General features: G+C 40.4%; 1 protein-coding gene across 2 annotated transcripts in view; it reads right to left on the minus strand.

The window, feature by feature from the left end:
* The window catches only part of NPC1 (NPC intracellular cholesterol transporter 1), a 29,570-nt gene that overhangs the window by 4,023 nt on the left and 12,350 nt on the right, over positions 1 to 13,197 (minus strand). Inside the window, exons 7-21 of one of the 2 annotated variants that reach the window (XM_068932358.1) lie at positions 11,243 to 11,319; positions 10,283 to 10,653; positions 9,698 to 9,924; positions 9,053 to 9,153; positions 7,999 to 8,101; positions 6,897 to 7,086; positions 6,294 to 6,476; positions 5,508 to 5,622; positions 4,501 to 4,628; positions 4,266 to 4,406; positions 3,618 to 3,707; positions 3,309 to 3,499; positions 2,366 to 2,481; positions 1,645 to 1,774; positions 1,059 to 1,259 (exon numbers count right to left, since the gene is read on the minus strand). In XM_068932358.1, the coding sequence (XP_068788459.1) occupies positions 1,059 to 1,259; positions 1,645 to 1,774; positions 2,366 to 2,481; positions 3,309 to 3,499; positions 3,618 to 3,707; positions 4,266 to 4,406; positions 4,501 to 4,628; positions 5,508 to 5,622; positions 6,294 to 6,476; positions 6,897 to 7,086; positions 7,999 to 8,101; positions 9,053 to 9,153; positions 9,698 to 9,924; positions 10,283 to 10,653; positions 11,243 to 11,319 (2,364 nt within the window). Of the gene's footprint in view, positions 1 to 1,058; positions 1,260 to 1,644; positions 1,775 to 2,365; positions 2,482 to 3,308; positions 3,500 to 3,617; positions 3,708 to 4,265; positions 4,407 to 4,500; positions 4,629 to 5,507; positions 5,623 to 6,293; positions 6,477 to 6,896; positions 7,087 to 7,998; positions 8,102 to 9,052; positions 9,154 to 9,697; positions 9,925 to 10,282; positions 10,654 to 11,218; positions 11,320 to 13,197 lie in introns of both variants that reach the window. The other variant, XM_068932357.1, reaches the window with a different exon arrangement.

Here is a 13,197-nt window from a genome sequence, read left to right on the forward strand (position 1 = left end):
TCTACTCTATAGTTCTGCTCTATTTGAGCAGAACTGCCTAGGATGAGTATTCGCTGTCATTTATTATTTGTATAAAGTCTGTAGATCAGCTAGTTCAAGTTGACAGGACTGCAGGCTTGATGCATAGTGAAAACTGCAAAATGGCTTTAAGGAATGCCTTAGTTCTGAGCTGCTTAGTGTTTGTCAGACTACAGGAAAAAAGGTCATCTAGTACAGAGACTAAGCTGCCAGCATTAGATAAGCTTCTGTTGAAAGGATGAAGTAGTTCCTTCCTTATGGAAGGAGTCACCAACAGGAACTGGCTTCCCAGGATCAGTGGAATCACTCCTGTGGAGCACCTGCTGGCAATGACAGCTCCTCAGCACCACTTCAATAAAGGCTGCACCTGGAATGGTTGTATTTGAATATAAGTAGCTACAGTAGTTGCCTCAGATCTGCCATACCTGCAATAGCCATTGGGCTGTTGCTGAGGGTCTGGAGTGATAGATTCTGCAGCAAAACCATAGGCTGGGAAAGATTCTTTGAAGCAAAGGCAGGGTTGTTTGCAGTACAGATGTCAATTCCTACTCAGTTTCACTGTGGTACCATTATATGGAGTCTCAAGCAATATATTAACAATCATGTAGCTACTAGTTAAGCAGTACTTTGACATCACTGCTGTCTGCTTTAATTTAAATGCTTCAGCAGTAGTTTAAGTTTGAAGCCAAAACATTCAAATTACAGCTTACAACTCATCCACATCAACATATTTAAGCCAATAGAACTACTAAACCTTTCTATGAAAGCTAGAAAATGCACAAGCTAAAGACAGAGCTAGCCTTGTAGTAAAGAACAGGTTTCTCAATTTAAATTAACTATGAACCAAAGCAAAGTTAATGCTGGGCATATACAACAGTTGGATTTAAGCTGCTGATTTAGTAGATGCGCGAGTGTCTTTGTTTAACAGACTTCTGTTAAACAAAACAAGACTCATTTTTGTAAGATGTTGCTAGCCAGTAACTTTGTTCAGTTGCATAAGTTCAAAATTTCTCACTGTATCAAGGAGGATCAATGCGTACCTGTAAGGGAACACTCGATAGTTCTTCTCTTTGATGCCCATGGTTTCAGTAATATTATCTGCTATAACCCGAGCTTTCTTCATAGCATCAATGAAGTCAGAGGATTTTTTTAGTACAGTATGGTAAGTCATAAAGTAAGTAGCTCCAACATCAGATTTGTTGTTTATGAAGTTGACAGCAGAGTTATACGCAGCATGTCCTCTATATAAACAGAGCAGAGTTCCAATTATCAGCGTCAATGAACATACTCAAGTTTCAGCTTTTCATAATGTATGACCTTGTTTAAGTTTCCAAAGCTGATACTGCAAAGGGCACAATACATTAAGATTAGGCGGGATATACTAGGCAAGACTGACTACAGAACTTGCTTCTACGTAGTTAAGAAAAGCTCCTGTTCTGTTTAGTCGACATGATACGAAATTTCTTTTCCTGGTTCGTTTCAGAGAACACCGAGATTTATAGTTTGTAGGAGTTCTATAGACAGACATTAGATATCCAAGCTTCCAGACGAGCTTGCTCTGTAAGTATGACCCATCTGTATCTGGCATTGATCTTTTAAGCAAGATATACAGAATACAGCTCTTACCCTTTGCCACATTTAGGATTAGGGTTGTCAGATAGGAACATAGGCAAAAATTTCATGAAGTCTTCCCCCTGTGGTCTCTGCTTGCCTTCTTGAGTCAGTGGTCGGCAACGAGTACAGGATGGATCAGTGACTGAAGTAATACAGAAAGGAGGTCAGGTACAGAATCAAACATTCTTTGTCTTTGTACTAGTCACTTCTAACTTGCCAGAATACTGTATACAATCCCATGAAAAGCATTTTCACGGATTAAAAAAAAATCCTCCGAATGCAGTCCTGCAGTTCCACATAGTTATCTTAAACCAAAAGTGTAGTAGCAAATTCTACCAAGGTAAGGTTACCAGACAGTTATTAGTACTTTCATTAAACATTAAATCCGATATGAAGAACTAGGGAAAAACTGAAGGATCAGAACACAAGTGAGGCAGTAAGTTTCCCCACTCATACGCTCTTAGGTAATAAGGATCAGAAGTCTCATGATCAATTAGCTGGTTTTGGAATAGTCATTATATTAGCTGTGGAGGAAGGCTATCTTCCTCCTGCAGCATTCTAGTAGAAGGAGTATAAGTTCACTCAGAAATGACAATTCAAACAAAGATTAGAGGGCTACTGTAGAGGTAGAAGCTCACAGTAAGAAAAGCCATTCACCTAGTCACAACAAAACACTTTGGCAAAGAAGCTCCTGTAAACTAAGCTGATCTAGCAACAAGATAGATGCTAGTACCTGAAGCATTGCAAAACTGTCCAGTGGTATTGTAGACTCTGCAACAGGATGACTGTGGCTTCACCCAGTCAAAGTAGTCATCAATCCAGGATGATGGAGCATAGCCTATTCTCGTGCTGACAAAGTATAACATACCAGTTGTCAGTAATCTGGTTTTTCATTCCAGAACATATCCCTTGATCTCTTCTCAAGGTTGTCTTATTCCATATCAACTTATTCCAGTCCAAGCTCCGGGATTCTCCATGTAGTCCTATACTCTAGAACCCCTGCCCCAAAACCAGTCTTGTTAATAATGCTGCAACTAGCAAACAGCAAGAGTTTCTTCGCAGCACCCAAGTTCCATAGCCAAACTCGAATTTCCTTTTCCCAGTCCCACTCATTCTATTCCAGAGACTATTGCCTCTTTTCAGAGGATGTTTCTCCTTCAGTCAACTTGAAGGAGGTAAAACCACTACGTTACAGGGAAGGGAATGAGGAAGAGGACTTTCTTCAGTTATCTTAACTGCCATATTCCAGAAGCACTTCTGGATTACTACTCAACTGAGTGGTGGAGGCTAAGAAGCTTTGCTAGGCTAGTTTGTTAACCACATTTAGAAACTGAACATGCAAGTGATTTTCCACGAGAGCTTACCCAGACAGATCATCTGGAACTTTTCTTCCTCTCCTTCTCATCCCTGGACATTAAACCTCTTTTCCAAGTCCAAGCATGATTTGACACATGAACATACCCGACAGGTCCGAGCAGGTTTTAGTCTTGTTCTAGGAGATTTGTCACAGCTTCTTCCTTCCTCCCTGCCCCAAACCCACATTAGAAAGTACATACTCCAGAGTGTCAAACTGTGCTCTCAACAGCAGAACCTAAACTAAGTTAGGAGGACGCACTGGGCAGTTAACATTGCTCTATGTAGCCACATGAAAAAAAAAAAAAACTTGAAAGACTTACTAGCTGCTAATTTCTGCAGCATTGAAGACTTGCTGGACAAGTGAATCATTATTACATCCCATTCCACCGCACACCATGTTCTGCCCTTCCAAAGAGGTATAGTTGTGCCCTTCTTCTAGAACGAAGTAGACAGGAGGACCTGCATGCAGGTACTTGCTGAGCTGGCTGAAGTAGTCCATTACATAGGAGTCCTTAAAGGGAAAGCTTGAGTTAAACTATTGCATAATGCTGAGGTAGCATAAAGATGTCAGGGTTTCGATAATTCATGAGCTCCAAGTCGTTAAGGAGAGACACGATCTTAAGACTTACATCTGGCATTGAAAGAGACTGATCCAGTCCAATCTCTACATTGTGCATAACTGCTGTACTGAATGACAGAATACCCACAAACAAGGCTACCTGCAAAAGAAGCAGATTCACAGAAGTGACAACTGTACTGAAGTAACACACAAGAGTTAAGCTACAGCCTTTTTTGCACAGTTGCTATTAAGCACGCTAGTTGGGCTTAGCCCAACAGCGACAGTAACATCTACCTCCTCGGAGCCCCAAGGCCTAATTTATACACAGAGGGTACCAGTGCAAGATATGCCCCTAACATCTATTGTAAATAAGGGTGATAGCCTGCTGTTGCTGGAGAACAAGACCAGATTCAGTCTAAGGTTATGGACTAATGCAGTATAGGAGTCAATACACTGACATATTCCTAAGGCGATTTGCTTGTTCAAGGCCCAAACTGTAGAGCTGTATTACTGACAAAGATCCCAAGCCTTTAGCCACACTTACTAGAAATACTCTGGTAGGTACAAAAGCTTATTCCAATAGCAAAGCCTGAAACAGAAATACACTAACAACAGAAGAGATGAACTTTCTCTAGACCTTTCTACAGTGTGAGACTGGGCTCAGTACACTTCTGTTCAAGCATTGACAACTGCTCACTGTTAAACAAAGCATACTTACTACCATTGGTCTCATCCAATCCTTAAGCAGAAATGGAGAATACAAGTTTTTGAAGAACAAAAATAAGATGCTCTCAGAACGTTGGACTTGACTCCTTTCTTCTTCACCTTTGATGCAACATAGAATATCCAATCTATTCCTCTGGAAAGATATTCCAAAGGAAACCAAGTTTAGTGCAATTCTGCAGAAGACACCATCCCTATCCCATTGGGGTCACAGCTGCATTTACACTTACCTCTTGACGCTTAATATCTAAGCCCAGGAGACTTACAAAGCAGGTAACTTGAAGAATAAAGTCTATGAACACAGCCATTCCAGCAAAAAGAGAGAACGTGCGGACCGCTGGCATGGTAGACAGTGTCCCTAAAAGTAAGGGAACCAGTTTGCTAAACAAGTCCCTTCCCCTAATGGAAAATCAGGCCTACTTATCCTGCCGGAGCATTTTCTAGACAGAGATAGTGTCAGCCTTATAGCTGAACAGGCACCTCCCCCTCTCCCCCCAAGTTCAAAAGAAAAAAAAGCCATGCCACCTAGGTGAGACAGCCATCATTGATCTATTTGTCAGTATTAAGGCTACACAAAGGAAAAAACTAGCTTAAGACATTTCCCCATCTTCAGAGTTAGTCACATGCAGGCTGCACAAAGCACTAGTTAAGAAGTACTGTGGAGCAAGACCTTACTCCACTAAGCTACCAGCCAATGCACATTGAACCAATAGCAATTACACTCCAAGTAATCAAGTTCATGAAGTCTGATTCATACTTGAAGAGTTCTAGCATGAGGTATACCTGTAATACCTGCTGTATGTAAGAGCAACCTCAAACAGAATCAGCCATAGCAGCATCTTTTTTTCAAGCAATGGCAAGATGACTGTATTCTGTGTAGAAGCCAATATATCCTGACGTTTAATAAGTTCCTAATGTGAAAATTAAAGGCTGCTGTCACCACAAGCATTATACAAAGCTCTGGACTTCTGAGTGAAGGAGCTTGACAAAAACAGAATTAGACCTCTTAATTTTTTTATACGTAGAATGTAGCGTCGTGGCTAGGCTGTCACAGCTCTTCATTCAGAGATTGGCACAACAGGAGAGAGTGTTAAACCATTATACCAATAAAAACTACTAAGCTAAACTTCCTCTAAAGATTTTTGATTTGTTCTTATTTATACTTCAGTTCTTCATATTTCTTCTTACACCACGCAGATATAATAAAACCTCTCATCAAGTGTTGTAGAGTTCTTACCTAGGAAGAAGGCCACAGTCTCAGAAAAAGATGACAGAAACATACTAGGTGCCACATCTCCCAGGATTCTGCCAATCTGTTTATCCAGAGTTTCACCCTGAAGGCGCTCATCTCTCTGTTTTAAGGCAGTAATTTGTTAGAGTTAGGCATCATGGAATTTAAAGTCACACGGAATAGCTTTTTAACATTAAAAACTGTTTTCCATAGTTTTAGCAGCATTAAAGATGCAGATTCTCTAGTACAACAGCAGCATAAGCCTCTTTCTGTTGGCTTACTACTGTATTTTAAGTTAGGTATGAAGTAAGTTCAGCTTCAGCTGGAACCACAAACTTGCCAGAGGCAGTACCTCTTTTCTGGTGATTAGTCAAGCCTGTCAAATTAGAAAGCTTATTACCCAAATGCTAGTTTCAATAGTCTCATGGACTAAACCATAGACTTCAGACCATATTAGCGCTCATACTGCACTGAAATTACAAGTTAAACAGTAGTAATTTTACAGCCACCAAAGCCTGTTTAGACTGTATTAGTCATTTGTATATCATGATATGGACCATAAAAATATGTAAAGTGATCTTGATATCAAGCAGCAGTTAAGAACATAGAGGTTTCTGTTGGGTTTTGGAGAGATACATCTAGTCTTGGCTCCCGTCTTGAGACACTAGATACCCAGCAACATTTCAGAGCTGCTCAGACTGGGCTGAGCAGTGGAATACAGAGGACTCTGCTTTAAGACAAAAGTCCTCAGAAATGACATACACATTTAAGAGACCACACAAGAGCAAATACCTGAAGTGTCTGGACTATAATGAAAATGTTGTCTACCCCAACAGCCAGCACCAAGAAGGGAATGACTTCTATCACAATTAGTGTTAATGGAATTCCAAAGTAGCTGAAAATGCCCAGAGAACATGCCACTGAGCTCAATACGATCAGGATGCCTGCAATGCCCAGGGAGATCTTTGAATCCACCTAAAAGAGATTGTAATGACTGTCAACCACACCAGCGTTATCACATAGGAGAGTTTAATACTTTAACCTTTAGTAAGTTTAGTGCAGCTGGTAAAAAGCTTACTTTATCTGCTTCTTCTGAGGAGCCAGGATGTGTAAAGAAAAATCTGAAGCTACAAACCTTGAAGCTTCAAGTTAACTGCACATGTTAAGTGAAGATCAACCTAGCCGAGGTTTTATGAGGCACACATGAATTGTGAAGCATAGCAACATGGACAGGAGCCAGAAGCAGCAAGGTGGTAGGAGCTCATAGCTAGAACTCTGTCTGAGACAAGACTGAGTATGAAAGTGTACTGCACCCACATTTTAAAGCCCCTTAAAGCCAAGGGAGCTAGTCAGCAAGCTGTAACCAGTTTAGAGTTACGAGAACTATAAACATACCAGAAGTCTTCTACAGCTCTGGATGTGTCCCAAAGCTATGGAGATGTACACAAACATTACAATATAGCTTATCAGAACAGTGCCAATATCACTGTTGCTTTCACGGTTGATCTCATCTTCAATACTCCGTTCAGAAGAAAATGCAATACTTAAGTTTGGATTATCATAGTTCTTCACAAAGTTGATAAACCTAAAAAAGGAGAGTCACATTTCAAAGGGCAAAATATCTTTTATTAGAAGGACTTGGAGGTTGGTAACTTTATAGCAGAAGGCACATTCCAGTCACATGTGCACTGTGGCAAAACAATACAAGTCCAATCTCACAATTATTTTTAACCGTGAAACTTAAGAGGGGTGCTGGCTATACACCCCCTTAGGGAACTTGACTACAATCACTAGAAGTGCTCTATACAGAAACATTTCACATTCACTCCACAGTTGGAGGACAGACAGCTATCTTGCTTTTTACATAAGATACTTCAAAGCACAGTCTTCCACAAAGCTAGACTTTAAAGTACACAGTACAGCCCCTATTTCAGCTCCTCTAACCTCAAACTAACTTGTGACACAGGTAGACACTAGTTAAGCTATGGTAACTCTAGAAAGTCTGAGATGGAGCACGAGTTTGTCTCTTTTCACCTGAGTTACTAGCCAGAGCTGTTGGCCCACAAGCCATCATCAGCTCAGCGAGATAATGAAGTCTTAAAGATGATCCTTACTTGGAAGATGGTTTTAAAATACAGACAGTGCAAGAGTTGCAGTATAATGCTGTACCTTTCTACTGGTGGTAACAGTCCAGCAGACTGAAAGAGAAAAATTCTAACTGCTGATCAGTCACGCAACAGCCAAAGTTAGTTACACCAAGGATTTGACATGCCTTATCAGTAAGTACTCCAAGACTAGACTAGAGATTTTATTCTGGCTAGTGACCATCTCTTCAGCGAACTAGTCACGTCAAACTAGAAGTCTCGAGCAGGATGGTCAGCACTACTTCTCAGAACAGCCCTGTAGATGTACTGGGAAGTTGTACGCGTTTCATTTATCTACTATGTTTAAAGTAAGGTTATTCTAAGTACTGCCATATACATTTCATAATACTCACTCTTTTTCCCACGCCAAGGCTTTCATTAGCTTTCTTGAGTCATTGTAGTAGTTGTTGACAGGAAAAGTAATAACAAGAGCCGTAGCATTGTTATAATTTTCATCTGTAAGGTAGTAAAATAAATTTGCCAGGCATTATGAAATAAATGTTACCTATGTTCCAGCATATGCAGGTACAGTCAAGTTTAAAGGAGATTGTCCTAAGGAATCCATCATCACAATTCCACTGAACATAGGCTATTTGAGGACTTCAGCAAGATTAAACACACTAACGAAACAGCAATATGGGTTGGTAAGTGCTCCAGACTGTATCTGGAATTAGCCATTCACTCTTTGCCAAGTCTGCAGCATCTCAACTTTAACGAGTCAAGTTGTCACATGGTTAGACAAGGGGCTAACACACAGCTAGCGGTTATGATTTTCAGCCTAGTGAGAAATAGGATGTGGTTTCCTAATACACTGTACCTCTTGTGCACTTAGCTTTGTCTCAGAAAAGTAGTCCAGTTTGCAAAGGTGTTGCTTTCAATAGCTGTTCTAGCACATTTTAGTTCAGCACATCTGTCAAGTTTTGTTATTAGGTAAGTTGTCCTGAAACCAGAGTTTTGTTGAAACATTTGTGGAAAGGTTTCCTCTAAGCACCTTAATCTAGTCTTATCTACTTTGTTAAACTAGAGTGACAAAAGACTATTCCATCTCAAAAGCAAAATCCATTCACAGTCCAGCATGCCAGCCTGAAATGCTTAGCTTCTCTAATCAGAGAGGAGAGATCCTTCAGTAAGCCCAAAGCAGACTGAACACTCATAACAGCTAAACAACTATTCAGCAAGATATGTATGTTTCAATAATAGACTGCTTGCATTTGGCACTTCTGTAGTTGCCTGCTTCTATGTTCAGTATGGGTATAGAGGAAAGAGTCAAACATCTGACTATTGGAAGTTTAACAGAATAGTTTTTCTGGAATTCATTTAAACAGCTATTTAATGAGAATGAAACTTTAGCGCATACAAGTAGGCGCTCTCAAGAGTTCATTAACCTGTAATGCTCTTATCACCTACCATCATATCCTCCCATCACCAGCCATGGAAAGACAGGTCCACCAAATGTTCCTAAGCAGGGATCATGAAGCAAGCTTGTGTCATTCAGTGATGCTGGAGCCCTGAAGAGATACCACCAACAATATACTTGTCAGCTTGTGCTTGACAACCGAGGCACAGAGCCACAGGAAGAAACAAATAGTGAATTATAATACAACAGCTTTTTATTGGCAACAGGGCAATAAAAGTTCCTAGTGAGACATTGCTCATGCTACGCTTGCTAAAAATTTATAGTTCAGTCAGGTAGAAGCTACACACACATTGTCTTAGAAGCTATTGGGAAGACACATCCAAAACTGTACTCAAGCTTAAGAACAGTTAACATGTTTTTCCTAACCATTTCTGAGCAGTAGAGTTCTAATACTTAAGATCAGCATGTTTGAAAGCCACATCCAGTGTCCACACCAAGCCAAGCTTAATCTGCAATCCGATTGAAGTGCAACACCCACTTAAGTACCAAGACAGAAATGCATACAATCTTCATTTCACATCATAGAAGATTTCACCTCCTATCCCCAGCTCAAAGAAACTAACTGGCTAGTTTTGTTTTAAGCACATAAAAATCTAACCAGCCCCCTGTTTAAAAAAAAACACTTTACTGCTTACCGAACACAGTATAAGAAGTGCGTGTGGTAGTCAGCATAGACATAGAACTCATCACCAACAGAGTGATCTAGAACAGAGTGACTGTTCTGAAAGTAGTTGAGTACACTCAGTATAGTGCAGTTGTTGTTGTAGGGAGCAAGAGGAGCCAGGCAAATGTCTTTCAGCATTACAGTCTCGTTGTCAAAAGCAGCAGTTATGTTCACAATAGCATCCTGTAAATCTAGCACCTGAAATCAAACCAAACTGATTAAAGAGCAGAAGAAAAAAAATCCTGTCTTGCAGGGGAAATGTTAAGTGTATAGTATGTTCCTAGCAGTGTCCAAAGACAACAGCACACTTCAATAAAAGCACTTGAGTTGTTTTATTATTTTGGTGTCTACAGCAGGAGTACTTACTGGGTCTTAGCTTTTAAGTTCTGACTTCTGGCAGAGAAGAGGTCAGAATACAAGGATTTCGGAAAAAAGCTTATCTAGGAACTATGCTTTTGGCAATTGTTTTGAAGGACCTATCACATTATGGAGTTGGCTTCCACCAGTTATGCTTGTTAACTGCATCAGGGTCTTTGCCTTGGGAAGTCTTGGTTACCTGATGGAGAAAATCTTTCACAAGCGGAGGCCCAAACGGCACATCTGCTCCTGATGGGTATGGTGAGTAAGTGTCTGGATGGCTTTTTGGTGCTTGAATAATAAGTTGTTCAGTACGAAAGAAAGGCCCAAAGTGTTTGTCAAAGTACTCCTTTTCCCTGCGTGCTTGGCTGCTTGAGGCTGACCAGAGATCTACAGGGTTTGTAGTTACTTTAACATACAGGAGGCCTGAAGAGCACATGACAATGAAGATCACAGAGAAGAGAATAACAGGGCGTGGATTTCTGACGCAGAAAGCCCCCCACGATGTGAACGTTGTCCTTAAGCCATTCTCAAACCTTTCACCAAGCCTTTCGCCACAGGTAATTTTTCCTGCAAGAAAAAGTAAACACTTGAACAGTCAATTTAACAGCATTTTCCTGAAGCCCATTAGAAAAGCTGAGATATTTTATTCAAGCTCTATTTGTAGTTAGTATCAGAAGTTGTGTCTACACTGCAATTCAGAACTAGATACCAGTACCTGACTGGGGTCAAGAGGCACAGACCAGCTCACAGCCTCAGGCAGCTTGTCTGAGATGAGCAGCCACAAACAAGTAAAAGCCAGGAAGCAAGCTAAGAAGTACACAAGTACAAGTGGCTTGTTACCTCAGCTGCTACACAAACTTATCTACAGTGAGGAGAGCACAGCTTAAGGTATCTATGCTTTGAACAGACATGAGTCATAACATTAACTTGATGACAGCATCATGCTGTCCCATAAAACTACCTGTGTGCATAGCTAAACCCATGGACTACACCCCAGGCTTGCAGCATCTAGCTAAATAGTACTACACACTACTCCATGAAGCAAGGCACAGACTGGCTGAGACACCAAAATAAAGCACAGTAAGAATGGACTAGTAAAGCTGAAGTTTAAGTCTGTCCACAGGACAGATACCTGTTACTCTGATCCGAGACATACCATTATCGTTACGAGAATTCACAGAAAAGGCTATATTGCTGTCAATTGGTGTATATTCTGAGACAAAATGCCGCCTCCTGTAAGAGAGGAAAGGCTGTTATCTGCTCCTTGAAAAAAAGATTATTTTGCAGTTAGTGCAGTAAAACAATGAAGTGCAGCACTAGTAATAAGTTTACATTTGACTCCTGCAGAACTTACAGGTACCTTGTTTCCCAACCCATTTCCACTATAATCCTTTGGAACAAGTTACAGCCTTGCCATGTGACTTTATGAACTCTTCCAGCTTGGTTCAAGGTGATGCTTCTCTATGGAAGACTTAGGAGCTCTAGAATATTAGTGTTAACAGTACAGAAATATTTTTTACATAGACCATAATTTAGATTGACTTAAGTCAAACATGTCTAATACAGATGTTTTTCCAAACATATCAAGCTGCTCATAAGCCACATTTATTTAGCCTGAAGTGAGGGTTGTGAGGAAAGAAACTAAAGCTTTGTCTCCCTATCTTGAGGAAACTTTAAATACAGAACATCTGTGATATTGATAAGCAATATGTATTGCTTAAGCTCTTCTCTGCTACCCAAAACAGATGATAGGTTCTATAGCTCTCCACAGCAATCTAATCAAAGACCTCCAAATTATGGAAGGAGGTTTTGGGCTAGGTACTACACATTTAACACCCTTACAAGTCCCATTTAAGGACTATTTCACAGTACTCAGTACTCTTTATGCCAGGGTTATCAATCCCTTGAACCAATTCTGTTTACAGCCTTCCCTTTCACATGAAATATAGTTTTGACTCAGTATGAAGCGATGACAAGAAGATCCTTCACCAAGTACTACCACCATTCCAAATTAGAGTTAATGGTTAGCAGGAAGTCTCTGAAAAAGACTACTTACAGAAGAGGGTTTGATGACCACAGAGGTATGAAGCTAAGGCTAAACTACCATTTCATTCAAGTTTTACTGTGCATGTTGCTCAGCAAGATTACTTGACAAGGCTGCCAGACACGTCATGAATATGTTGCACCCACCATCCCTGTGGACACAGCTACAGTTCGTGTTACATAGATTAATTTTTGGCCTAAACAATAAGCAATAAAGTCAGATTGAAAAGCACTACCCTACTTCAGGACATTTGCTAGGAACAGCCTCTGGAAAATGCTATTAAGAATGGCTAGCACACCCACACCAAGTCATTTATAGCTACAGTTGCTTGCATCGCCACCGGTAAGTGTTGTCTAGCACAGAGTAGCCTGCTTGCCAAGCATTAGTCTATAAAAGGTTAACTACTGGAAGCTCAGCTTATTTTCCTTTTCCAAAAAGCTAAAAACAGGGACAAGTAATCATGAGTTCGCATGCAACAGGATAGTGATTACTACTATTATTAGTCTAAATTTGCATTACTGTTAGTTTTCCTGCAGACTATGTCATGAGCTGCAAGTACCTGACACTTGAGTCCCTGCTCCCTCCCAGGGAGGAGTTCCTCCAATCCCACTATCTTTAAGTCACTTTCAGTGATCCCCCCCACTCCATCTCTCCTCTTCAGCCCACCATGCTTAGTCAGGAGTACTTTGTTCCACATGTAACAATAGCCAAGGGTAAGGGATGTTTTACTGGAACACTGTATGTGGTAGAAAGGCCCCTCTACACTGGGGTTTTCCAAGCTCACTCATAATTACAACTTAAGGGACAAGGGGTTAGAGGAAGAAACTGGACTGCATTTTTATTAACTCTCATGGACAATCTCTGTAGCATAAAACCTGCTTTGGGACTAGATTTGCTAAAAACTATGAAACTTAACACACTTGAGGAGTTTCATACTGAAGACTAACATATGAAACATTATTCCTTATTACAAAGGCTTCACATCAATGAGATGAAAGGAATAGACGCAGTTCCTCAGACTTTTGCATATATAAATAGACAGCTTCTACAAGTAGGAACTTGAGTAT

Source organism: Struthio camelus, chromosome 2 (genome assembly GCF_040807025.1).
Source record: "Struthio camelus isolate bStrCam1 chromosome 2, bStrCam1.hap1, whole genome shotgun sequence".
Lineage (NCBI taxonomy): Eukaryota > Metazoa > Chordata > Aves > Struthioniformes > Struthionidae > Struthio > Struthio camelus.